Raw genomic sequence first — 25,926 nt, forward strand, 5'->3', positions numbered from 1 at the left:
GTTTCCTAATTTAATTCTTCTTTGATAAGATAAATTGCATTCTGCAATAATTTAACTTTTTTTAACATAAAAAATTAGCATAATGATTAGCAAAAAGTTTTCTAAGTTACTGATTAAAATAACCTTTCCTTAGAAAATAATTGGTTTAACATCTCAAGCTCACACTAGGGGAACAATGAAAGCTTGCAGGTCCCTAGACTATTCTAGAACCTTAGATTAACACACATTCAATACTCTTAAGAAAACAGCAATTAGGCCTGCCCAGACTTTCCCTCTAGCGTTTAGAGCCCACTTCTAACACCAACTCCAAAGTCACAAAGTATACTTGAAAAATGAGCAAATCTATAAAAACTCCCCCATAATGAGCTATTATGGTGGCAGGAATACTCAAGAAACAAGCACAAAGAGAACAATATGAAAACATCTACAAGCAATGCTTCACAGAAAATGACAGACTAGCCACAAATTCAACTAGAATTCTTAGAAAAGATAAAGCAAAACTTGAAGAAAAGAGTTATATTTTTTATACATGGAATGAGAACAATTATGGAATAAACTGGAAAAGAAATGAGAGCCATGAAAGAAAGGAATAAAAAGGGAATTAAGAGTCTGGCACAAAAAAAGATATATAACTACAAAACAAAGCCCCTGAAAATTGAAATGGACCAAAAGAAGCCAATAACTCCACGAGGTCAAGAAATATTAAAACAAAGTCAAAAGGTTGAAAAAATAGGTGGAAATGTAAAGGATCTCATGACAAAAACAAGTGACCTGGAAAACAAATAGACAAGAGAAACTTTAAGACTCACTGGACATCATGACCAGAAAAAGAGCCTAGATAACAAAGAAATCATAAAATTACCCAGATCTCTTAGAACCCAAAATAAAAACCTCCAGGAAATCCAGAGTTTCTAGATCAAGGAAAACAATGTAGAGAAGAGAGATAGAAAGCATTTAAGTACTAAAGAGCCACAGTCAATTTTTGATCTTTTGAATTACATTTCAGCAATCAACACGATATAGAAGAGAACCTGAAATATGATATTCCAAAAGGCAAAGAATATAAGTTTATAGCCAAGACCAAATTATCCAGCAAAACTCAGTATAATGCTATAAGAGAATTTCCAAGTATCGCTTTTTAAAAGACCAGATCTATAGAGAAACTTTTTAAGTTCAAACAAATATGAAGAGGCACACAAAAAGATAAACAGAAATGAACAATGATTAAAAAAAAAAAACTACACAAGGATAATCTTCTTACATTCAAATTTGGAGAGAGAATATATGTATAACCCCTGATCTGTATCATCACCAGGGTGCCTATAAAAAGTCCTATTAACAAGGCCTGGGAATGATCCTGTTATGTCTGGATGATTTTAATCAAAGAATGGAAAGAAAGGAAAAGAAGAATGTAATGTAGGGAAGGCAAAAGAAAGTTAAGAAAAATACCTCATACAATCTGGGTCACAAATAGATATATACACTAACAGCTGACAACTGAACTTCACTTTCATCTGAACTGATCAAAAGAAAGCAAAACACACACACATCCAATATATGCAAACACATTTGGGTACTAAGAAGTATTACACTCAATAGAGTAATAAGAGGGAGACAGGGGAAAGGAGGGAGTCAGAGGGAAAGTAAATTAAGAAAGGAAAGAATCCTATACAAAACAAGTTCTAAGGATATGCACACACATTTATGGCTTTTTTTTTTTTTTTTGAGGTGGCAAAGAATGGGAATCCAAAGGGATGCTCATAAATTTTGAGAATACACGAACATGTATGATATATAAATCAGATGGAATACTAATGTATAGAACTTCTTTCAATGTTAAGTGAATAACCAGGATTCCAGAGGACTGATTGTGAAATATGCTGCCCACTTCTTGATAGAGAGGTGAAAAACTCAGAATGCAGAATGAAAGAAATATTTTTAGACCGTGACCAATCTGGGAATTTATTTTAATTGACTCGGTAACAGCATTTGTTTTTGTTGTGTTCTTAAGGGAGGAAGAAGGGAGAAGGTAAAAAGACAGAACTTAGGCAATTAAAACAAAATTTTTCAAAGAGAAAAGAAAACTAGCCAAAATTCCTAAGGATTCATGTTGATCACCTTTTAACAAAGAGTTAACAAACTAAGAGTGCACACAAAGAGACTTTTTTTTTAGATACGGCCAATGTGAAAATTTATTTCACTATAAATGATTTTAACAGGTTTTGATTTAATTTACTATTAGAAGAAAAAATCTGAATAGATTTTTCACTAAGAAAACAAATGTTGTAAATACCCTTTGACCTAAGCAATACCACTACTCAGTATGTATCCCCAAAAATGGAAAGGACCTATATAGTCAAAAATATTTATAACAATTCTTTCCTGGGAGACAAAGAAGTGGAAATTGAGGGGATGTCCATCAATTGAGGAATGACTAAACATTCCTCATGACTAAGCATAATCTAAACAGATTATGGCATATGCTTATGATATAATACTATTGTGCTGTATGAAATTTTGAGCAAATGTTCTCAGAAAAACCTGGAAAGACGTCCATGAGCTAATGCAAAGTGAAATGTACTATGTACAAAATTACAGCAATATTGAGCTATGAATGACTCAGCTATTCTTAGCAAAGAATGATCCAAGACAACTCTGAAAAATGAAAAATCCTATCCATCCACAGAGAAAGAACTAAAGGTGTTTGAATACAGATTAAAGCACTTTTTTTTAAATTTTACTTTTCTTGAGGGTTTTTTTTGGGGAGGGATATCTATATTGTTTTTCACAACTTGGCTTTTGTAGGAAAAAAAAAGAAAACAAATGTTAACACTGGAGATAATACAAAATACCTTAAATTATATTCAAATACTACTTTCCATATCCATATTAAACCAGCAACGTTACTATTAAATTGGCTCTAAAATGGCTACAATCTTAGAAATAGGGCTGTACAATTCTTCTTAGTAGAATTTCTTACTTCCTTCAAAGAATAGCTCAATATTTTTGTAATAGCAAAGAATTAGAAGCTAGGAGGTACCCATCAACTGGATAATGGCTATTATGAATTATGAAATGCAATGGAATATCATTGAGCTATAAAAAAAAAAAAGGGGGGGGGGGATGGTTTCAAAAACACCTGAAAAGAATGAGTTGATGTTGCATAAAATTAGTTTTTTTTACTAAAGAACTATGATCAATCCAATGACAAATCAGGATCCCAAAAAGCTAATTATTAAGCATGCAACACCCACCGCCTGATTGAGAGCTAAAAGTCTCAAGATTCAGAAGACATGTATTTTCTGACATAGCCAATAGGGGGTTAGGCTTGGTTGCCAGAAAAATAAAGTAGAAAAGAAAGAAAAGAGGGTCACTGAAATATTTTTTTTCCAAAAACACAGAAAAGAACTGAAGAAAGACCAGCAGGGATCACAGAAAAGCAACATAGATGGAAAGTTACATGTTGAATTTATTATTTACTTAAAAGAAAACAAGATGTATATAAAAGATATGCAGTTTAGTATATTTCTCTTCTTCTGTTCAATTATGTATACAGAACCTCATTCTATAATTCAGAATTTTAAAAAAGAAAACTTAAATTTTTTTTTCTAAAGGCACACAGTTCAGGTACTACCCATTTCCTACAGCAAACCTTTCTTAATCTCCCAGTTTTTAGTGCTCTTCTCTCTCAAATGAAATTATTCGGTACTTATTCTCTATATAAATGTTGTTTAACACTTATCTATATATATATTACTTTTCTCCCAGTAGAATGTAAGCTCCTAGAAGACAGAGACATTTTTTGGTATTTTTTTCTCTAGTAACCAACTTGATTTTTGGCACACCATATGACTAACCACATGAAAGGTTGCTCTATTTGTCCAAAGGTGGCACAAGTAGAAGTAGAACATGCAAAGAGGTATTTTGAAGCTTGATGTCTAGAAAAGCTTCTAACAAGGAAAGTTGTGCAAAAACATAAAGGAAGCAGGAAATTGCCCTAAATTGGAGTATTTAAACAGTAGGATGACCACTTATTATATTATAATAGAGATTCCTTCTGGATTGGACTAAAAGATCACTGATGTCCTTTTCAATTATGAAATTCAGTGATACTTTGATATATGCTAATGGGTAAGACAAAAAAAGCATTATTAAGTAAAATTCTCAATATTATAATGAGCTTCTACTTATAACTCTAGTCAGTCCATCCATCAATCAATCAACAGATTTTATAAAATAAGTGTCAGTCACTGTACAAAATGCTGGAAATACAAAGAAATGAAAAAATATTCCCTGCTCTCAAGAAACTCAAATTCTAATGGGAGAAGACAACTTGCAAACCACTCCTGCACCCCACCCCAAACAAACAAACAAACAAAAAAACAAAATATACAAGGCAAAGATATTTGTGATAGGCTCAGGAGAATGCAACTTTCATACTAGAGTTTGATTATTTCTATCATTACTGTGCTTGAAAAGCATTTGTAATTAAAAAATTCTTACCTTATTGTGTACTGAGGACAACATGTTTGATTCATAACAGGTTTGTATACATACTTCCCACTTCTAAAATAATAAAACATTCTTGTTAATTTCTCAGACATTTTTCCTGTACACACAGAAGACTAAAAATAAAATACTTCTCAAAAGGAAAAATACAATTACTAGTATAAAAAAGGCATCTCTTGACAAAAGCATAAATCAAAAATATTTCTTCTCTTCTAAACTTTTCAATATAAAAGAATATAATAAAAGTATCAACACCAAAAGAGCACTACACAGTCTCTAACAGCTATTGACATTATATAGGTTCAAGTCTTCATTGTTGTAGGGACTCCCCTCTATCATGCAGATTAATAACTTCTCCAGGTACTGAAAGATTAAGTGACTTACCTATTGTAAAACACTCAATAGATGTCAGAAGTTGTAACTGATACAGGTCTTCCAGATTCTAGCTGGTCTCTCTATCTAATATCTTTATTCACAAAAAAAAATCACTTAAGACTAAATTCAATGACAAACTAAATTTGAATATTTTTATGAATACTGAACACTGTTATGTAAAAAATCTCTCAAGTTCAACTAAGATGCCTCCTCACAGTGTGGACAAGATCCTGGGAGTTAAAGCTCTAGTCCTCTCCAATACAGGAAGTCTGAAAAGGGAGACAGGAGTGTTTATCAACAGAATACCTGCTGCTGTCCAAGGCTCAACTTGTTTAAGTTCAAAAGGGCTTATTTTTATTACTAGAATTTGGTTTACCAGGTAATTAATTTTTTCACACATGAAAATTGTGTGCTAAGATGTAGAATGATTAAAATCCACAATGGTAAAGGAAGTATACATACTGCTGAAAAGACAAGTTTTTGAAATATATAAAATTAAAACAAAAAAAGCCAGAGGACTATTAAAATGATTCCTCAGATATAGTGACAAGAAAGTATTATAATCAAGCCTTTCTAATGGCTAAATTAAACTGAAATGAAGGAATTCCAAAGTTTAATCATTTTATATAAAAATGTACATTAGTATGAAGTTATAGTAGGATTACTTTATTGACTAAGTCTAGCTAAGTAAGATTCAGTACAATTTGCAGCTAAGATGAGAATTTAAAGATATTCACAACTGTAAGAATTTTAAGCTTAAAAAAATAGTAGCAATAATAGCAACAACATCTTACATTTAAAGTAATTTACACTTTGTCTCATTTAATCCTCACACTGTCCCTAAGAGATAGGTGCGAAAATAAGAGCATACTTACTTTATAGCTAGGCAAGATATGATGACATATAGGTATTCCAGATAACAAGTTTAGTACTCTACCTCTTAGAGATCCAGGATCAAAATATATTTCTTTACTTAAATACAATGCCAAAAAAGCTTAAAATACAATTTGGAAAAGCCACAAAATATAATGGATAGCCTCTGAAAAGAGGAAGATCTAGTTTCAAGTTCTATCTGTAACATGCTCTGTTCTTTATAACTCTAAGTAAGTCCACTCAATCTCTCAGTGTTCTACTAATTATATAAGATTTACTCTATGTTACAAAGAAGAAGCCAATTCACACTGGATTTTCCTTATCTAAGAGTTTCCTATGCTACTAAAGTCACAGGTCTAGTCCTGATTCTGATTTTAAAGTCTTATTGATGACTTGTTTCTTACACTACAAATTTCTAAAAGACCAAGATCACTCCCACTGAACTGAATTGCTAAATAAAAAACAATTCTAACCAACATATCTGGGACATTCTGAACAACATCTCAGTCTGTCTCCTGACTCCCCCTCCAAGATCTAATGAGGCATGTGTTCTTTTGAACTGATCAAGATTAGATACTACAATCAGATGCTAGGAAAGTTTATCTCTGCAGCAAGGTAAATGTATAAATTCTATAAAACAAACAAACAACCACAAAGCTAGAAAGTATCTGTTAGGTGGTTTTACCTTCGCCATCCACGGTCTATAAGATCTTGATAATCCTGAACTGTCATTGAATGTGCCCACATGCCTGTTATAAACAAATAAATGGCAAAGTTAGTAATGAATTTCAACAAATTAGGCTTTTCTAAAGTATAAACTATATGAAAAATAAAAACCATAATTTTAATTATGAAAACAAATATCAATAGCAAAATACCAATGATTCATCCTGGGAATTACAATTTATCGAAGAACTTCGCTTATTAATATTAACCCTTACACTATTACTTCATACATGAACAAAACATTTACTAATGTGCCATACATAGTGTTAGGAGTTAGATACAAAGACAAAAACACAGCCCCTTCAAGGAGTTTGTTTCATCAAGGATTTATCTCTGACTCGTCTTGCAAAAAAGGTCTGATTCTCTTTCATTTTCTAAAAACATCTGGGTTGTTCCCATATCTGAACGAGAAACATTTGGCTAACAAGCTATTATTACTCACCCATGGTATGTGTTAGGTATATCTAGTCAAGATGCCACAACTTTTACACAGGTGTGCCAAAAGGAGTCAATGGGAGAAAGCTAAATGGGGTAATGGATGCAACACCAGCTCTGGAGTCAGGAGGACCTGAATTCAAACGACCTCAGACACTTAACACTTCCTAGCTGTGTGACCCGGGCAAGTCACTTAATCCAATTGCCTTGCAAACAAACAAAAAAGAATAGTCAATAGCACTTTGGTAGTCTTATCACTTTGGGCCCTCTGGTTTATGTCATCCCAGAAGCTTGCCTACAATATGTAAGAAAGCCCCAACACCACCTAGCACTGAGGGCACACAAGGAAAGTCAATAAGCCAAATAGATTTCCCCAAAACTACTAAGTTTTGACATATAGAAGTACCCTTTTGCTCTTTTATACTTCTTCCCTTTAGCCTTGACAGCCATCAGGGAAAATCCTTTTTCCTTGTTCCCCATTAATCTACTCCAGGAGACATAAAATCTATTGGGGCATTAGCTAATTTGGCCAGAATAAATGCTACAGGTGCCACCTGTCCCATGTCCACAACTTTCTTACCAATTCTTCTTCTACCCTCTCTCTGTCCAGCCTTCCCACCATTGATTTTCCACAATCTATCCCTGGGGAAGGTAATCCACAGCCCATTCCCCACTTCCCAAGAACAAAGGGCAGGTTCCTCTACTAGGAAATAGTAGGTTCCACTATTAGCTCCTCTATGAGCCTTAAAAGTAGCATGACTATTCATATCATTCTAAGCAGGAAGTCAATTCTTCCAGTATGAACATTTAGAACTTATTTGCCTTGCCACTGTGTACTAGAGGCTCTATCTTCTTCACTGCCACTGCCACAGTACGCGAAAACACTTGCCACTGAGCCTGGTCAACTGCTCCACTTCTGCATCTCTAGGACTCCAGTCTTCTCCATCCATTATAAAGCTGAATTCTCTTCCCCACATTATCTTCCCCTAATATCCTGGGAATTCTTTGAGCAAAAGAGCTGTCACACCTTTCTATTTACATCTCTAACAGTTAACTGAGCATTTTGCACATCATTTTTTGGCCATAATAATATAGGCACAATACCCAAGATGACATACACTAAGTACCAATGGAAAAGGAAATTTTGCAAGAGGCTCCTACAACCATGAACGTATCTCTTGAACCACAGTAAGGGGAACTTATTTACAACGAACACATATGCCACCTTCACAAGAGAACATCACCATCTTTATGACAATCTTTGTCTTCTTGAAATATGCCACAGGATTCTGTATTTCAAGCTACCATCTGACTCCTATCATGGCATTTCCTCCTAGTGATTCACCTACATGGACTCTCTCAAGACTGCCTCAGAGAGAAGTCTCCACCACAATTAATAATCAAATTTTGAAAGATTTCAAAGTAGATTAAACGTTCAGGAAATGCTTCTCCTAGCCTGTCATCCACCAGTACCTGGGATATGAAACAGTATCTACACTGTTATACCACATATTTAAAGCAGAACTTGATTTAATTCCTTCTGATGACAAAGTATGCTAAATAATAATAATAATAAAATACTGTACTCAGAAGTTTTCACCTTTATGTTTCACCAAATTTCAATGAAAAGAAGAACAACCTGTTCAAGAAAGGTGGGATCTTGGGATCTAGGGTCAAATACAAAGTTCAAATTCAAATAAACAGATCCCCCACTACAGACAGAAATAGGAGTAATATACTATCTGAATGATTAGAATAGATATGAATCAAAAGACTGCATGTGGTAGTTAATCAAAAATATCAATGGTCTTCTAAGGTGAGAAAGTACCCAAGAAAGCATCAATCATTTTTACAGCAGGACAGAAAGGGGAGGACAACACATAAGTGAGATACTAACAAAACAGCTCAAGTATACAGTGGAGACAGCAGAAAGTGTAATGCATTTTGCTCTACTACTACCTGCCTATAGGACTAGAAGTATAGGACTAGAAATAAAGATAAGTAAGAATAGTAACTAATACAATATAAACTAAGACTTCAGTTATAATTTACAGAAGATAGTTAAAAAATTTGGACTTCATGCAAGCAGTGGAAAGTAAATGAAAGATTTTAAAAAGTCAAATAATAAACAAAACCACTTTTATAAATGTTGATTCAGTCAGTGGTTCATATAAAATCCTAGTAAGAAGACATGCTTAAGGTAAAGTATTGAGTATTATGCATTAAAAAAAAAAAAAAGAAAAGAAAAAAAAAGACAGGTACAAACAGTCAAAGGATCCAAGTTAATCTTGACTTGAATGTAATTTTCAGTAAGTGTACAAGTATAACCTCTATAAGCCTCAGTTTCCACACCTATAAAAGGAAAACATTAGGACAAATGGCTAAGTTCCTTTATAGCTCTAATCTATGTTGTTCAGAGTAGTGGCAGAGGGAGACACATAATAAGAGTTCCCATTTGTCTCTAGGATAAAATACCAACTGTTCTATTAGGTATTTAAGTCCATAATTTTGTTTCCAGCTACCTTTCCCTCCATTCCTCCCTGCAGCCACAAAGGCCTCCCTATTTTTCTCCTAACTGTTGCATTTCCTGTCACTGGACCCTTTTACAAGTGGCCTCTGTGTCTCTTACATCTTTCTGCTCACACTTGGAAGGATCCTCAACACTTCTTGTCCAGGTCATGCAACAGCCTTCCCATTAGCAGGCCTGCAGTCAGATTCTTTTCTCCAATTCAGCTCCTAACAGACATTACTAAAGTATAGCCTCTTCACTGTGACCTTGCTAAAAAAAAAAAAAAAAAATCAGAGAATTCACACTATGGTCCAGATAAAATACAAATATATCTTGGCATCTGCAATCTTTCATTAAGTTGGCTGCATCTTGCCCTTTCATGATGATTACACACTATATAGTCAGCCCTAACCTCCAATTTCACCAAATTGGTCTACTTCCTTTCACAACAATCCTCCATACCTTTGCACCAGGTGTCCTCCATCTTGGAAGATTCTGCCTCAACTCCACTCTGGCATCCCCTTAGATTCCTTCAAGGCCCAAAAACCTCCTTCGAGAGGTTTAGGTTTTTCTTGATCTACTCCAGGGCCTAAATAGCTCTGTATTTCTCCCATATATATTTGTCTTCAAACATTCTGAACCCACTGCATTTCCTTGCAGGAACAAACTCTTCACTTTGTCTTCCTAGTACCTAAATGTGCCTGGCACAGACTAAGCACTTAGTGCTTATTAGGTGATGGAAATGAACTTCCTCCTCACTTCTCTCTCCAAGAATTCCTAGTTCTCTTCCCAAGATTCAACTCAAACACTATCTTGGCATAAGGTCTCTTCTGATCTTTCCCCACACTCCATTACTTTCTGTTTTGTATGTAGTTGTGTTTGTGCTATTTTCCCAAGCTCCTTGGGGGCAAAGTATTTTTCCTGTTTTGCCTCAGTGAATGGGCCATAACTTAATAAATGCTTGTTGAATGAAAAGGTACAGAAAAATCACACCAGTCACAGGATCAAAGATCTACAAGTGGAAGATTTTTTTTTTAATTTTTATTTAATAATTACTTTATATTGACAGAATCCATGCCAGGGTAATTTTTTTTTACAACATTATCCCTTGTACTTGTTTCTGTTCCGATTTTTTTTTCCCCTCCCTCCCTCCACCCCCTCCCCTAGATGGCAAGCAGTCCTTTATATGTTGGATATGTTGCAGTATATCCTAGATAGAATATATGTTTGCAGAATCGAACAGTTCTCTTGTTGCATAGGGAGAATTTGATTCAGAAAGTATAAATAACCCAGGAAGAAAAACAAAAATGCAGATAGTTCACATTCGTTTCCCAGTGTTCTTTCTTTGGGTGTAGCTGCTTTTGTTCGTCATTTATCAATTGAAACTCAGTTAGGTCTCTTTGTCAAAGAAATCCACTTCCATCAAAATATGTCCTCATACAATATCGTTGTCGAAGTGTATAATGATCTCCTGGTTCTGCTCATTTCACTTAGCATCAGTTCATGTAAGTCTCGCCAGTCCTCTCTGTGTTCATCCTGCTGGTCATTTCTTACAGAACAATAATATTCCATAACATTCATATACCACAATTTACCCAGCCATTCTCCAATTGATGGGCATCCATTCATTTTCCAGTTTCTAGCCACTACAAATAGGGCTGCTACAAATATTTTGGCACATACAGGTCCCTTTCCCTTTTTTAGTATTTCTTTGGGATATAAGCCCAATAGAAACACTGCTGGATCAAAGGGTATGCACAATTTGATAATTTTTGGGGCATAATTCCAGATTGCTCTCCAGAATGGTTGGATTCGTTCACAACTCCACCAACAATGCATTAGTGTCCCAGTTTTCCCGCATCCAAGTGGAAGATTATGAACAGGAAAGGAATCTCGAATGCTATCTAACCCAATTCAGCTCCTAGAGAGTAATCTGTCCAAGGTCATTTGGACCACATACTTACAAGTCTTGGGCCAAAGAGTCTCAGTGTATGAAGGAATTTTATTCAAAGATCACACAATCCAACTTCTATTTAAAGTATAACTTTGTTTTAGAACGTCATATTCATTTTCGCTTCTCTCAAAGTTTTCATGACACTGTGTTCTCCAGGTTTTCCTCCTTCCTATCTAACCATTCTTCAAGTCTCTTTTGCTGAACTTTTATCCAGGCCCCATCTATTACCATATGTAATGGGCTGAGGCTTGAGTTGATGCACTGAGATCCCAAGCACATGAGGCTAAATAGTAATTGGACCATACTCTATTAATATATAAGCTTGGAGAAAGAATGGCCCCGTCCACTCTTTGTGCAAGTCCTGATGTGTTGTATAGGAAATGACAATTTTGGTGGGTGGAGGCAGGGGAGTGGAAAAGGAAGGGAAAGGAGAGACTGCTAGCATTTTTGCAATTGCAATTGGGACGGCCTTTCAGCTCAGATCACTCTCTCTGCTAGCTGCTGGCTTCCTGTCACAGCTGCCTATATTGCTATCGCAATCCTTCTTGCCCATATTGCTATCACAATCTTTTTTCACCTCTTCACTTCAATAAAGACTGATGATTTTCCCCTTAACCTGAGTTCCTGACTCCGGCTGATTTTAAATACGCTGTCATTACATTTGGCACCCAAGCGTGGGAACCAAGGACCCTACTTTCACTGAAGAAGTCTCCAGTGACCAGGAACTTAGGTAAGTATAAGACAAACAGGGAACTTATTTTCTTAAAGACTAAATTAGTAACCTTTTTTTTGGCTGAAATGGGACAGATCCTAGGTAAAGATTCTCCATCCCCCACCCCAACCCCCCCAGCCCCACCCAGGAGTGGTGCTATAGAAAGCCTGCTTAAGCTGATAGAAGATCAAGGGCTACTTGTAACTTGGGTACATTAAAATGCACCTCCCCTTGGTTCTTAGAGGAAGAGCAAATCTCTCTAGATAACTGGGCATTGGTTGGTCAACAGCTCTCCGCATATAACAATGAAAACGGTCCTCGTTCAGTTTCCATCGAGGCATTCTATTTATACAATATGATACAGTTGGCCTTAAAATACTGTATAAGTATTATTGCTCTGTAAGGAATGACCAGCAGGATGAATACAGAGAGGCTTGGAGAGACCTACATGGACTGATGCTAAGTGAGATGAGCAGAACCAGGAGATCATTATACACTTTGACAATGATACTGTATGAGGATGTATTCTGATGGAAGATGATTTCTATGACAAAGATACCTAATTGAGTTTCAATGGATAAATGATGGACAGAAACAGCTACACCCAAAGAAGGAACACTGGGAAACGAATGTGAACTATTTGCATTTTTGATTTTCTTCCCGAGTTATTTTTACCTTCTGAATCCAATTCTCCCTGTGCAACAGGAGAACTGTTCGGTTCTGCAAATATGTATTGTAGCTAGGATATACTGCAACATATTTAACATTTATAGGACTGCTTGCCATCTGGGGAGGGGGGGTGGGGGGGGGGGAGAGTGGAGGAAGGGAGGGGAAAAAAATCGAAACATAAGCGAGTACAAGGGATAATGTTGTAAAAAATTACCCTGGCATGGATTCTGTCAATACAAAGTTATTATTAAATAAAAATTTAAAAAAAAAAAAATACTGTATAAGTTCTAGGAGAAAAGGTAAAAACTCTAGGAATAGCCAAATGGGGAAGCCTGAGATAAAGGAGGAAGACAAAGAACAGATTAATGGCCATATCCCCACAGGACAAGGAGACTTAAGTGAGGCTCAAGGGTATGGTGAATCTGAGGCAGCTTCAGCCCCACCTAAGGAGCAGGTAATTGACTCTCCTCCATCAACTCCACCCTCCAGGATGGAGGGAGGAGAGGTAGTGGGAGGGGGAGGGGGGTAGTGACAGCACCAGCACCTTCGCCCCAGCATCCAGCACCTCCCCCCCAGCATCCAACTGCTCCTATGAGTAGATTGCAAAAGGGACTAATTAAGGCCAAAGAAGAAGGGAAAAATGTATCGGAATTTCAACACCACATTTTTCCTGTAATTCAACAGTTTAATTCTTCAGGTCAAGAAAGTAGAAGATACTCACCTTTTGATATAGAAATCCTCAAAGACCTGAAAAAAGCTTGCACTCTTTATGGGGCTACATCAGCTTATGTTAAGATACTATTACAAAATTTGTCTTTTGAAATCTTGACCCCTAATGACTGGAAATCTATAGCAAAGATATGCCTAGAACCTGGACAAAACTACTTGTGGCTTTCTGAATATAGTGAGCTCTGTAGGATACAAGCCCAACAAAATAGTCAAAGTGGAGTTCATACTGCAATCACCTGTGACCCACTAACAGGTGTAGGTCCTTATGCAGATGTCGCAGTACAAATTAATTATTCTGTAGCAGCATATCAGCAAATTGCTGATAATGCTATCAAAGCATGGGCTTCTCTCCACAATAAAGATGAAAAGGGTGGGGCCTTCACAAAAATAACACAAGGGCCAAATGAACCCTTTGCTGACTTTGTGGGACGCTTGCAGACAGCTATCACAAGAACAAATGGAGAAAATGCAATAACAGACATTTTGATAAGGCAACTTGCTAAGGAAAATGCTAATGAGGTTTGCAGAAGAATTATACTAGGACTGCACAAGGATGCTCCTTTAGAGGAGTTCATAAGACGCTGTGCCACAGTGGGCACAGGTGCCTTTTATAGCCAGGCTATGATGCAGACTTCCCAAAATCCAAACATGAGAAGACAGAGTCCCTCCTGGAAAGGGACTTCCAGAGAGACTCGTAGATGCTTTCAGTGTGGAAAAGTAGGACATCTGAAAGCTCAATGTTGGTATAGAGATAGAATGGGAAAACAGGGTGGGAGAACAAGACCCAATACCCCATGTCCAAAATGCAACAGAGGCTTCCATTGGGCCTCAGAATGTAGACAGATTCAGAGAAACGGGATGAGAGGCCCAGCCCCAGGGCCCAAGGCAAAAAACACTTGGGCATGATGGCAGCCAATGGTGCACCCAGAGAGTGCCTAGAAGTCCAGTACCCAGACATGACCAATCAGCCAGAAAGCCATATGATGGGAGAAGGGGATTACACAGTCAACCAGCCAGGAAGCAACCTGATGGCAGAAGGGAATTACAATTAGGGAGAATAGAGCTGTATGCAGCTGGGACAACTGAGATACCGCCTGGAGAGGTGAAATCTGTTCCTCTCCAGCCTATGGATCCCTTGCCTCCAGGCACAGTAGGCTTGACCATTTCACCTCCTTTTTGTACGTACAAAACAGTGTCCATCCACACACTGATGTGGGAAACTGGGGAATGTGTAGATAATATCCCAGTCACTAATACAGGTAGACAATGTGTGACTTATCACCCAGGAGAAGTAGTAGCATCAGGTTTACTCATACAGAATCCTAATAAGCAACCTGGTGATAGTCACCCAGATTCTGACTCCAGACTACAAAATCCAGGAATTTACTGGACAGCAGCTGTAACAGCTGACCGACCTATGCTCACGATCTATATAAATGGCCTACCATTGGAAGGATTGGTAGACACAGGTGCAGATCGTACAGTTATTAGAGGTGCCAGTTGGCCCAGTCACTGGCCAAAGATTAAAGCAGACACCTATATGTCTGGAGTAGGAGGATCAATAGCAGCTGAAGTTAGTGCTGCCCCTATGAGATGGATTTTTGAAGGCAAAACAGGAGTTTTTACTCCGTTTATAGTTGAAAAAATCCCCATCAATCTGTGGGGAAGAGATGTTTTACAACAATTAGGGTTAAAAATGAGTACTTCGGTTTTTTAAGCAGGGCTGCTGTTGAAGGCCTGCCAACACTTTCACCTGTTCCTATCCAATGGAAAACTGATACACCAGTGTGGATAGAACAGTGACCCTTAAGTAGCAATAAAATTCAGGCCTTATTAGATATAGTACAGGAGCAGCTTGAACAAGGGCATTTACAACCTCTAAGTCCTTGGAATTCCCCAGTGTTCGTTGTAAAAAAGAAATCGGGAAAATGGAGGATGCTCACTGATTTAAGAAAAGTGAATGAACAGATGGAAACTATGGGAACTCTTCAGCTTGGACTTCCATCTCCTACTCAATTGCCTAGAGAGTGGCCTCTTTGGGTCATCGATATTAAGGATTGTTTCTGTTCTATCCCTCTGGATAAGGAGGATATGAAAAGATTTGCCTTTTCAGTGCCCAGCGTTAACTTAGCTGAGCCTTATAAAAGATTGCCACAGGGAATGAAAAACAGCCCCACATTGTGTCAAATGTATGTTGCTGCTGCTCTTGCTCCAATAAGAAAAGCATTTCCAAAAGTTATTCTATTACATTATATGGATGATATATTGGGATGTGCACCTGAGGAACAAATGCTAGAAGCATGTCTACAAAAGACCATAGAAACACTAAGATACTACAAATTATACATAGCTGAAGAGAAAATTCAAAGACATGCTCCTTTTCAATATTTAGAATATGAAGTATACCCTAAGGTGTTTACAGTACAAAAACTGTCCTTAAGAACAGAGAAGCTAAACACCTTAAATGATTTTCGGAGATATCCAATGGATGCGACCAGTGTTAGGCTTGACTACCTGTCAGTTACAACCATTATATGATATTTTAAGGGGAGACAGTGCTTTAAATTCACCACGCCAGCTTACAAAAGAAGCTCAAGAGGCTTTGAGAGAAGTTGAACTGGCTTTATCCAATGTGGTTGAAAGAGTCACTCAAAAACCCTTGGAAATATCAGTTTTTGCCACACAAGAGGCATCCACAACAGTCCTTCATCAAGGAGACAGTGTGATAGAGTGGGTGAACCTCCCGGCACAACCAGAACAAAGCCTTACTCCTTACCCAGTGCTTGTGGCTAGAATTTTATTAAAGGCCATTAAGCAAGCAGTACAATTATCTGGGGCAAGACCTGATAAGATATACACCTTTTACACCAATACACAAATTAATCTGTGTTGTGAGACCATCCCAGAGTGGCAAATTTTATTAGCCCTGGCTCCAAATTTAACACATGGGTCTCCATTAAAGATAACCAGACTTTTACATAATTGGCGATAGATTCTTGAAGAAAAAGTTTCTAAAGTTCCTCTTAAAGGACCAACTATCTTTACAGATGCATCCAAACACAATATTTGTGCAGTATACTCTCATGACTTAACAATACAGAGAGTAATCAGAACTCCTTTTCAGTCCACTCAGCAGAACGAATTATATGCAATCATATTAGCTCTCACTTATTACCCAGGAGACATAAATATAATATCTGATTCAGCCTATTCAGTAGGTGTGGTACAAAGAATTGCCACAGCCCAAATAAAATTTGCACCTTCTAATATATATCAGCTCTTTAAGGAACTTCAGGAGCAAGTGAGAAAACATCCAGGTAAGATTTATATCTTGCATGTCCACTCACATAGTGGACTGCCAGGTCCTATTTTTGATGGGAATTCAAAGGCAGATAGCCTTTTAACTATGTTAGCCAGTACGCCTTTACTTCAGGAGGCCCAGGAATCCCATTCTAAATACCATCAGGCTGCTCGAGCTTTGCGTTTACAATTTGGGATTACAAAAGAGGAAGCTAGGAGCATAGTAAAAAGCTGTACAGCTTGCCTTCCTTTCCACGCTCCTACACTGCCTCTAGGGAAGAACCCTCGTGGTTTGAGACCCAATGAAATCTGGCAAATGGATGTGACCCATTATAAATCTTTCAGTCGTCTGTCTTTTATCCATGTTGTGGTAGACACCTTTTCAGGATTCACTTTTGCCATACCAGCAGCAAAAGAGACAGCCCGAGTGGTCACTGAATTCCTCACACAAGCATTTGCCATTATGGGTGTGCCACAAGCAATAAAAACAGACAATGGTCCTGCATACACCTCCAAACATTTTGCACTTGTGCACAGTATAAGATTTTACACACCACTGGCATACCCTTTAATCCTCAAGGACAGGCAATAGTAGAGAGGAGAAACAGAGACATTAAGACGCTCCTCCAAAAACAAAAGAAAAGGGGAGCCACAGGTAACCCTAGAGAACTACTAAATCTAGCACTTTATACTATTAACTTCTTGATTTTTGACAAAGATGCACTGGCTCCGGCAGACAGGTTTTATAACCCACCGGAAGGGCAGTGTCCAGTGCGAGCAGCTCCACTATCTTTAGATAATCGCCAGGTGATGTGGAGAGACCCAGAAAGTGGTGAATGGAAGGGACCAGATAGGCTAACTGCTTGGGGGAGAGGTTTGCTTGTATCTCTACAGGTGGAGAAGGAATCAGATGGGTGCCAACGAGCCATATTCGCCTTGTCCATCACAGAGAGACAGAGCAGACCCTTGAAACGAAGAAGAAGACCCAAGAAACATCGGGTAGTTCTGTTGCTGATTGTGCTCACCATTGAAAGAGTGTGGCAGTTATGGCGTTTGACTCATGGACATAGAAAATCATTGGACTTCAAAACCCTCAGAAATCATTGGATTCTCTGAGACATAAGACTGTTGTAGGACTTTAAATCCCTCAGGAATCATTGGATTCTTTGAGACATAAGACTTGAAAGTCCTTAGGAATCATTGGATTTTCTGAGAAATGATAAGACTGTTACAGGACTTCAAAATCTGCTGGAATCATTGGATTCCCTAAGACATAAAAAGACTTTTGCTAGACTTCAAAAACTTGGGGGGATCATTGGATTGCCTGATATGTGAAGCAATGGACAATAGATTGGTTTTGGACTATCTCTTGGCTGCTGAAGAAAGTGTATGTGTGACTGCTGTTTACATACTCTCCTTCTAGGACTTCTGGCAATCTTTTATAACACAATGTTGATTTATATTGTTTGTTATACCGTTACGTGAGTGAATAATTCATATTTGTTACACCACATCAAACCTGCACTGACTGTGGGGAGAGTCATCACTAATAGCCTCTGCGTTGTTGCTATGTGCTTGTGTAATATTTCCCATGCTGATGGGTTTGCGCATAATAAGACCCTTGAGCCCAGAAACCTGCTAGCAACTCCCACTTCCCTTTGGTGCTTTTCATCTCCCTTCCTGAGATGTCAGGGAGGGTGTGATTATCTCCTTTTTAGTGCTTTCACCTCCCTTCCTGAGAAGTCAGGGGGGTCGTGATCACCTCCTTTTCGGTGCTTTCACCTCCCCTTGGGGGCTCTGACCTCCCTGAGGAGTCAGGGATGGCATGACCACTTGTGTTCTAAAACAAAAGAAAGCGAGAGATGTATGGGCTGAGGGTTGAGTTAATGCACTGAGATCCCAAGCACATGAGGCTAAATAGTAATTGGACCATACTCTATTAATATATAAGCTTGGAGAAAGAATGGCCCCCGCCCACTCTTTGTGCAAGTCCTGATGTGTTGTATAGGAAATGACAATTTTGGTGGGTGGAGACAGGGGAGTGGAAAAGAAGGGGAAGGAGAGACTGCTAGCATTTTTGCAATTGGGACGGCCTTTCAGCTCAGATCTCTCTCTACTAGCTGGCTTCCTGTTGCAGCTGCCCATATTGCTATCGCAATCTTGTTTCACCTCTTCACTTCAATAAAGACTGAAGATTTTCCCCTTAACCTGAGTTCCTGACTCCGGCTGATTTTAAATACACGGTCATTACAACCATAGGTGCCTTCCAAGGCTCAGTCCTGGGCCCTCTCCTTTCCTCTATACTATATTCAGCTGGGGTTGTCATCAACTCTCATGGATTCAATTATCATCACCATATAAATGATTCTTATATCTATTCAGCCCTGACTACTTATCTACTGGATATTTTGAAATTAATATCTTGTAGGCATCTTAAATTCAACATGTCCAAAATGGAACTTGTTATTTTCTCCCCCTAATTCTATCCTCTCCTAATCTAAATTACTTGAGGGTATCACCATCCTCCCAGTAACTCCAACTAGATATCTAGGAATGTCGTGGACTCCTCACTCTCTCACATCCGAATATCCAATCGATTGTCAAATCCTATTGTTTCTACCTTTTTAATAACTCTCATAAACTCCCCCTTCTCTCCTCTGAGGCAAATTCTCATCACCTCCCATTTGGACACTATGAATGCCTGATGGCTGGTCTCCTAGACATAATTCTCTCCCCATTCCAATTCATTTTCCACTCAGCTGTCAAACTGATCTTCCTAAAGTGTAGATCTGATTGTGTCACTCCACTCCCCACCATTCAATAAACTTAATGCACAATTTTCTGTTTAATGTTTAATCTGGTCTCTTCCTACCTTTCTAGGCTTCTCAAAACTCACACATTTCCCCATAATCAGCAATCCAGGGACAACAGCCTCCTTTTTCTTCATCACCCACAACACTATATAGAATAGTTTTCACTGGCTAGAATGCCTAGAATATACTCCCTTCTCATCTCCATCTCAAGGCATTCTAGGCTTTCTTCAATCCTCAGCTAAAACCCACCTACTGTAAGAAGCTTTTCCTGATGTTCCTAAACCTTAGTGGCTTCCCTAATATTTTCAGTATATTCTTTGATCTTGTTTGCACATTGCCTCTTCTATTAGTCTTAGTTCCTTGAAGGTAAGTATCTTTCATTAGGCCTTTAACACACTTGACTTGCTTTAAGAATTCAGATAAAAGGAAACTCCTTATCTACCAACTTGGGGACTAATTCAACATGTCTTCTCTTGTGCATGTACCAGTTCTTACAGGTAGAAGACTCATTCATCTCAAAGAGCTTTTGATTTATATGCAAGACAGGCCTATCAATAATTATAAAACAAGATATATTAAGTGAAGAAGTGTAAGGCACTGTAAGGAAAGGAGTAAAGATCACACTCTATGGAAGGAAAGTGCCAATCTAGATAATCTCTTGATTGAAAGATGAGCACCTTATGGTAAAGGGGCCCCGCTACCCAGGAACGGAGAGAACGGCCGTGGAGAAGGTGAGCTAGTCTCCCTCGTCCGCGTAGAGAAGGGACTGGACAGGGTCCTCGGACCGCGATCTCGTCCAGCCCCGGACACGGAGAGCTACGTCGGATAAGGCGCAGAAGTCCCACAGCAGAAGTCCCCAAAAGAGCCAGTTAAAGAATCCCTATTCTTTCTTAGGGCCATAGTCCTTCCGTCAAACCCTTCTTTATATTTTGCTCGTCTGCCCAATCCTAGGAACAAGCAGAAACCTAATCTTTCTTCTAAACGAAGCCCTTCAAATAAATTATTAAAATTGATGGGCACAATGCTGTACAATAGCAAGGCGAAAGAAAAGGGAAAAAACAATAAAACACAAATAACCCTGAATTAGGAACGTGGAACTAACTTTACATCTCTAACCGTTTCTATCCTGTCTCTGCCAGGTGACCTCAGGCGTGCCTATTTCTATAAAATGCAGCCGCTGGACCAATCACAACAATAATTATAATAACAAGCCAACTATGTTTACACATAGCCCTTAAATATGAAAAACCCTGAAGGTCTTATTCAATTCTCTGATTTTATGCAATGTTTCAAAATGACGCGGGAGACTGAAGCAGATTCAAACAGGTCTGACTTCTTTTTTTAAGACGAAAATAAAGCAAAGAGCACTTGACCTTCAGGGACTGACGTCACCAGAGGCCGGTCTCCTCCCTTTCTGAGCGCCGGCAATCGTCAGTCAAGCCTTTATTAAGCGCCTACTGTGCGCAAGACACTGAGGCTACAAAGGGCGAAGGCCGATTCCTGGCCTGGAAGAGCTCCCAGTTTCGGCCGGGAGACAAAGTCCAGCTAGGCGGGGAGGGCGGTTCAGGGAGCGCCCACCAGCTTGGGGGCACATCCCGGACCCCGCGCGCAGGGGGCAGCCGAGCGTCCGCCCCCGCCCTCCGCAGCCTGTCACCGCCGCCTCGCTCTCCCAGCCCCCGGGGCCCCTCCCGCTACGGCCAGCACGGAAGCCGGCCCGGCTTACAGGCCCCGTTAGGCTTCCTCACCATTGGAGCGGCTTCCCGTCTCGTTTTTGCAGTAGCCGCAGCGGTAGAAGTCCTCGCCCTCGAAGTATTCCACGATGGTGGGGGAGGTTCCGGAAGCCGCGGCCATCTTCCCCGCCCCGCGGCCGCCGCAGCCGCTGACACCCCACAATGCCCCGCGCCGGCGAGCTGTGGGGCAGGCGAAGACGGGGCGGGGAGGCGGGCAAAACCACCGGTCCTCCCGAGGGACAAGCCTCGCCGGGGCTGACCGCGGCGGGCGGGGAGGGGTGACGACACTCGCGCCATATTTGGCAAGGGCAACGCGAGGCTCTAGTCCGCCCCTTGAACAACGACCATGTTCAGTGACGGCGAGGCTGCCGACAGTGCGAGATGGGCCGCGGAAGAGAGCCCAAGCCGGGGAAGGGAAGAAGGGAGGGGGGAAGCTGAGCCACACTCACCGCTGGACACTTTGCCTTCCGGGGCGTCGCAGTAGCCGCAGCGGTAACCCTCCCTGGGCCCTTTGTATTCCACTACGGAGGCCATGCCCGGTCGGAGTCCGGCTCCGGGAGCGCCGCCTTCTCTCTCCGCCGGGGGGCGACTCTGTTCCGAGCCACAGCGCCCCCTGCGGGAACCTACCAAGCAGCTGAACGACCGCCTGGCTCTGGGCTAGAGCGGGGGCGGGGGCGGGGCCGGGGCAGAGCTTAGGCCAGCCTGCTTCTGGGCTTGCTTTCCCTCCTAGTAATACTTCGGGGAGCTTCTGCAGAGTCGGACCCTCTCACGGGAGGCTTACCTAGAAAAAAAGGGGGGAAAGGAGCCGGGGCTGAGCATCTTGCAGGGCCTGGCCACCGGCTCTCGCAGGACACCCGCCCGCCCAACGAGGGGCTGCGAGCTCCAGGTTCCAAAGCAGCCCCTGCCCACACGTGGCCTCGGTGTCCGTATCTGCAAAAGGAGGATAATCAGAGTTAACTGAGGCATCCAGGGAGATCCAGGCATCCTACCTGTGGAAGGTAGGATTTTAGCTGGGACTCCGAGGAAGCCGAGGAGATTGGTAGTCAGGGCAGAGAGAACTTTCCAGGCACAGGATAATTAAGCATATTAATCCTTTTATTTTTGAACTTTTACCATTTCTGACGGATCCGGTTTGCCTAAGACTGACTTTTTGTTTTGTAAAATCTTTTGGCAAATTTCACAGTATGTGGTTTATTTGGGGAGAGATTTTTTTACAGTTCTAATTGTCAAGTGGATCTGTCAATGTTATGGGTGAAAATGGCTTCTCAGTTACACATTGCAACATATTTATTGAAATATGCACATTTTCTTTATGTATGTAGTGCTCAAAAGAAAACTTAAAAGTACATTGAAGCATCTCAGACCTCTACTTTTCTCATGTAATCTTCTTGTATTCTGATTAAAATAGAATTTAAGAACGTATGACATGCCATACTGGATAAAAGGCTGGCGAGTCTGCCTTCTTGCCTCTTCACTCATTTCCCAAAATAACTGCTCAAACGTCATTCTCATCCTATAACTTCCCTGTAAGAAGGTACCATTAATACATGTTGTATTCACTTCAGTTTAATAAATTCCCTTTAATTCAATAAACCCATTTGGATGCTACCCTATGAGACATAAAGATGAAATAAAATGTAGTTCTTGCCTTCAAGTTTTCTAATAAAAGATCGATATGCCCAATTGACTATGATAGATATTAGGAAGTGATAAAAAAAAAAAATCCAAATTGTGAGAGTTCAGATTTTTAATACTAATACTCTCCTGTATTAAATTAAAAATGAGAGCAGTACAGTGTCTTGTCTTTGTATCATCTATAGCCCTGCTTCTTAAACTGGTTTGGGACCCTATATGGGGTCCCAACTGAATGTGGGGGTAATGAAATTTTTTATTATCAGTAAATGTTTGATTTATATACGAGTTTTATATACTCTTGGTCACATAAAATGTCTTTGCAGAAAAGTATAGAAAAAGTTTAAGAAGCCTTGATTCATAGCATCTTCCTTGCACATAGTAATTACAAATATTTTTTGAATGAGTACATTTTTATTGTTTCAAAACGACCTCTTTTGACACTCATGCAGGACCAGGTTTGAAACCTGAATATGAGATATGAAATTAATGTGCAACAGCACACAATGTGACACTAAATGAGTAGACTCAAGTCTTAAAATAACATTTTTCCCCCTAGGAAAGTAAGGCATGTTACTATATATTTAGAAGCAGTGGACGTGGATTGACTTCATATGTGACATTTAAAAATATCAGACATATAATGAACAATATTGCCAAAACTGAACTTGCCAAGTTGAATTATATATTAAGAGAAAATAGAAGAAAACATTTAGTGTTGGATTTCATCCATCATTGCATTCTTTATTGGGTAAGATGATAAGAGGTCAACTGCTGGCCTCTCAAGTTCTCAGATGATCTCAGTCTTTGAGTACATCATATGACCATCACTTATAATGTGAGTGATTCTAGTCTCCTCTTCATAAAATCCAGACATTTATTCTGCTTAAGTAGAGTGGGTATCCTTAATTGACCTTCCTAGAGTAGAATTCCTAGTCTGCTAGAATCAACCTCCTTCCACTCCAATATCTTTGGTTCTTCTTAACTTAATAAAAATAGGAAAAAAAGAATTAAGTGAAGCTGTGATCACTTCTAATTGTTTAGAGATGATGACCTTTTTAAAAAATATTTTTCCCTGAGTGAGTTGTTATGCCAGCAAGCTTTTACCTGTTTTTGGTAGACCTAGTTTTCACATCTTAGAAAACATTTATATTCAGTTATTTCCATAGCAACCATCTGAGATGGAAAGTCCATTCTTTCATATGGACTATTCTTCTAAAGAGACACTAACTTCTTTCCAATAAAATTGTTTAAATATATGGCAGTATCTTTTATGGATTATTTAAGGGATTTCAGAAGTAAATTTGACTTTACACCTTTAGAAACTAATACTCTCTTTCCCCCCTAAGATGTGACTCTACTGTAACTGTGGAGAGTTCTAAATTTAGAATCAACAGGAAATTAAATTCAAAACCTGCGTGACCCCATGGACAAGTCAGCACTCAACTTTTGTGAATCTCGGATTTTATCCTCTGTAAAGCAAAGATGAAAATCATGGAAGTCCTAACTCTGTTGTTTTAAGGATCAAATAAAAGCATGTCCTTAAAGTACTACATAAATGCCAGCAAGTATTCTAATTCTGTATTTGTATGAAATCTTCATTTGAGAATAACAAACCAGAGAACATCACACTTTTGCTTTTTTATTTAGATTTTTTAATAAGCATTTACTTTACCTTTTCTTCCCATTTAATAAACCCACTTGGTTTCATGCCTTTTGTAGATTGGAAAAAAAAGACCCTTCTACTTCACGGCGTGAGCTTTAGAAGGGGAACTATTGCCTGCTTACTCCATGAAGACAGAAAGCCAAGACTGAATATGCATACAAGAGGCACTATATCAAGCCTGTCTTTACCTGTGGATGAGCAAACAAGAACTGCTGTGGGTCACTTGGTCAGGGTTCTCTCTACCCAAGTGGCATGTGGCCTGAAATACATGGCACCTCTTTCTTTCCCTATTGTATCCATTTTAGGTCGAGGATTGGAGTTAGAATTACCTTAATGAGCTTTAAAGAGTTGGAATAGCTAATAGAGAGCTTGCCAGCAGCACTAAAAGTGAACCCAAAATTGGTCCAGTCCAGTGGTGAATCTACTCAGAGATGAAGACTCTGCAGCAAGTAAAAGCAAACACTTACCTGCTATGCAACACTCAAAAATGAATTCAATGAAAATATTAGTAGCAACTACTTTACATTTGAACCCACTCTCTCCAGGGAATTGAGGTAGTCCAGGGAAGAGAGTATTCAAATGTAAATGGTTTTATGGGGTATGTGATGAGAGGAGGCAGTTTTTAATTTCTTGGAATAATTTTAAAGTAAATATTCCTTCATAAAATTAAGTGATGTTAATTGGTTGTCAGTGATCCTGAGGAGATACCAATTAGTATTAGTAAATTATATTGAGGAAATAATAATCACTGAAATTACTACTGAGCAGAGAACAGTGAAATGACAGCTGAGCCAATACCATTATAAAGACAACTGAACCCATTCAGGATACCTCTAGAATCCCAGTGGGGAGAAACAACCAAAGTCTAGGGATCCAGCCTACCTTCCAGTGGGAGGTTGGAAGAATAAATCCAGAGCCTTTATTTCCTACAAAAAGAATTCACAGAAAACTGAGAATGTATTAAAGTAATAAAATTTACCAATTTTTTTAAGAGCCACAAATTTTTCAGTCCTTTGAAAGAAGAAAAGGAAGTTTTGTGAACATTTTAAACCTGGAAAAAATTAAAGATCTTTCTCTTGGAAATCTTGGTTACTCAATATAGGAAATATAGAATACTTCAACTGTTGGATTTTTTTCCCTCCTCAAAGTACCTTTTATTTACTTACCTATGTACACAATTGTATTCTTTTCCCCAGCCCATCTACCCTCTGTAGAATGGTATAGTGCTCCTTGGGTGTCGAGAGGGTTTTGGTTTTGTGACTGGAACACAACAGAGCTTAACATTGTTCAATTG

The 25,926-nt window shown here is 39.1% G+C and overlaps 1 protein-coding gene and 1 long non-coding RNA gene across 9 annotated transcripts in view; one reads left to right on the forward strand and one right to left on the reverse strand.

The window, feature by feature from the left end:
- ATE1 (arginyltransferase 1) overlaps nucleotides 1–21,971 on the reverse strand; it is a 185,411-nt gene extending 163,440 nt beyond the window's left edge. For 3 of the 8 annotated variants that reach the window (XM_051981567.1, XM_051981566.1, XM_051981563.1), the window contains exons 1-3: nucleotides 21,350–21,876; nucleotides 6,443–6,506; nucleotides 4,504–4,566 (exon numbers count right to left, since the gene is read on the reverse strand). In XM_051981567.1, the coding sequence (XP_051837527.1) occupies nucleotides 4,504–4,566; nucleotides 6,443–6,506; nucleotides 21,350–21,455 (233 nt within the window). In that variant the 5' untranslated portion in view covers nucleotides 21,456–21,876. Of the gene's footprint in view, nucleotides 1–4,503; nucleotides 4,567–4,893; nucleotides 5,052–6,442; nucleotides 6,507–9,547; nucleotides 10,041–21,349 lie in introns of those variants that run through there. The other 5 variants (XM_051981569.1, XM_051981568.1, XM_051981564.1 and 2 more) reach the window with 5 other exon arrangements.
- Nucleotides 21,972–22,240: 269 nt separating this feature from the next.
- On the forward strand, nucleotides 22,241–25,715 carry LOC127551654 (uncharacterized). Its single transcript, XR_007951145.1, has 2 exons — nucleotides 22,241–22,332; nucleotides 24,689–25,715. It is a non-coding gene; the product is annotated as an uncharacterized LOC127551654 (long non-coding RNA).
- Nucleotides 25,716–25,926: the final 211 nt, after the last annotated feature.

Source organism: Antechinus flavipes, chromosome 2 (assembly GCF_016432865.1).
Source record: "Antechinus flavipes isolate AdamAnt ecotype Samford, QLD, Australia chromosome 2, AdamAnt_v2, whole genome shotgun sequence".
NCBI classification, from domain to species: Eukaryota; Metazoa; Chordata; class Mammalia; order Dasyuromorphia; family Dasyuridae; genus Antechinus; species Antechinus flavipes.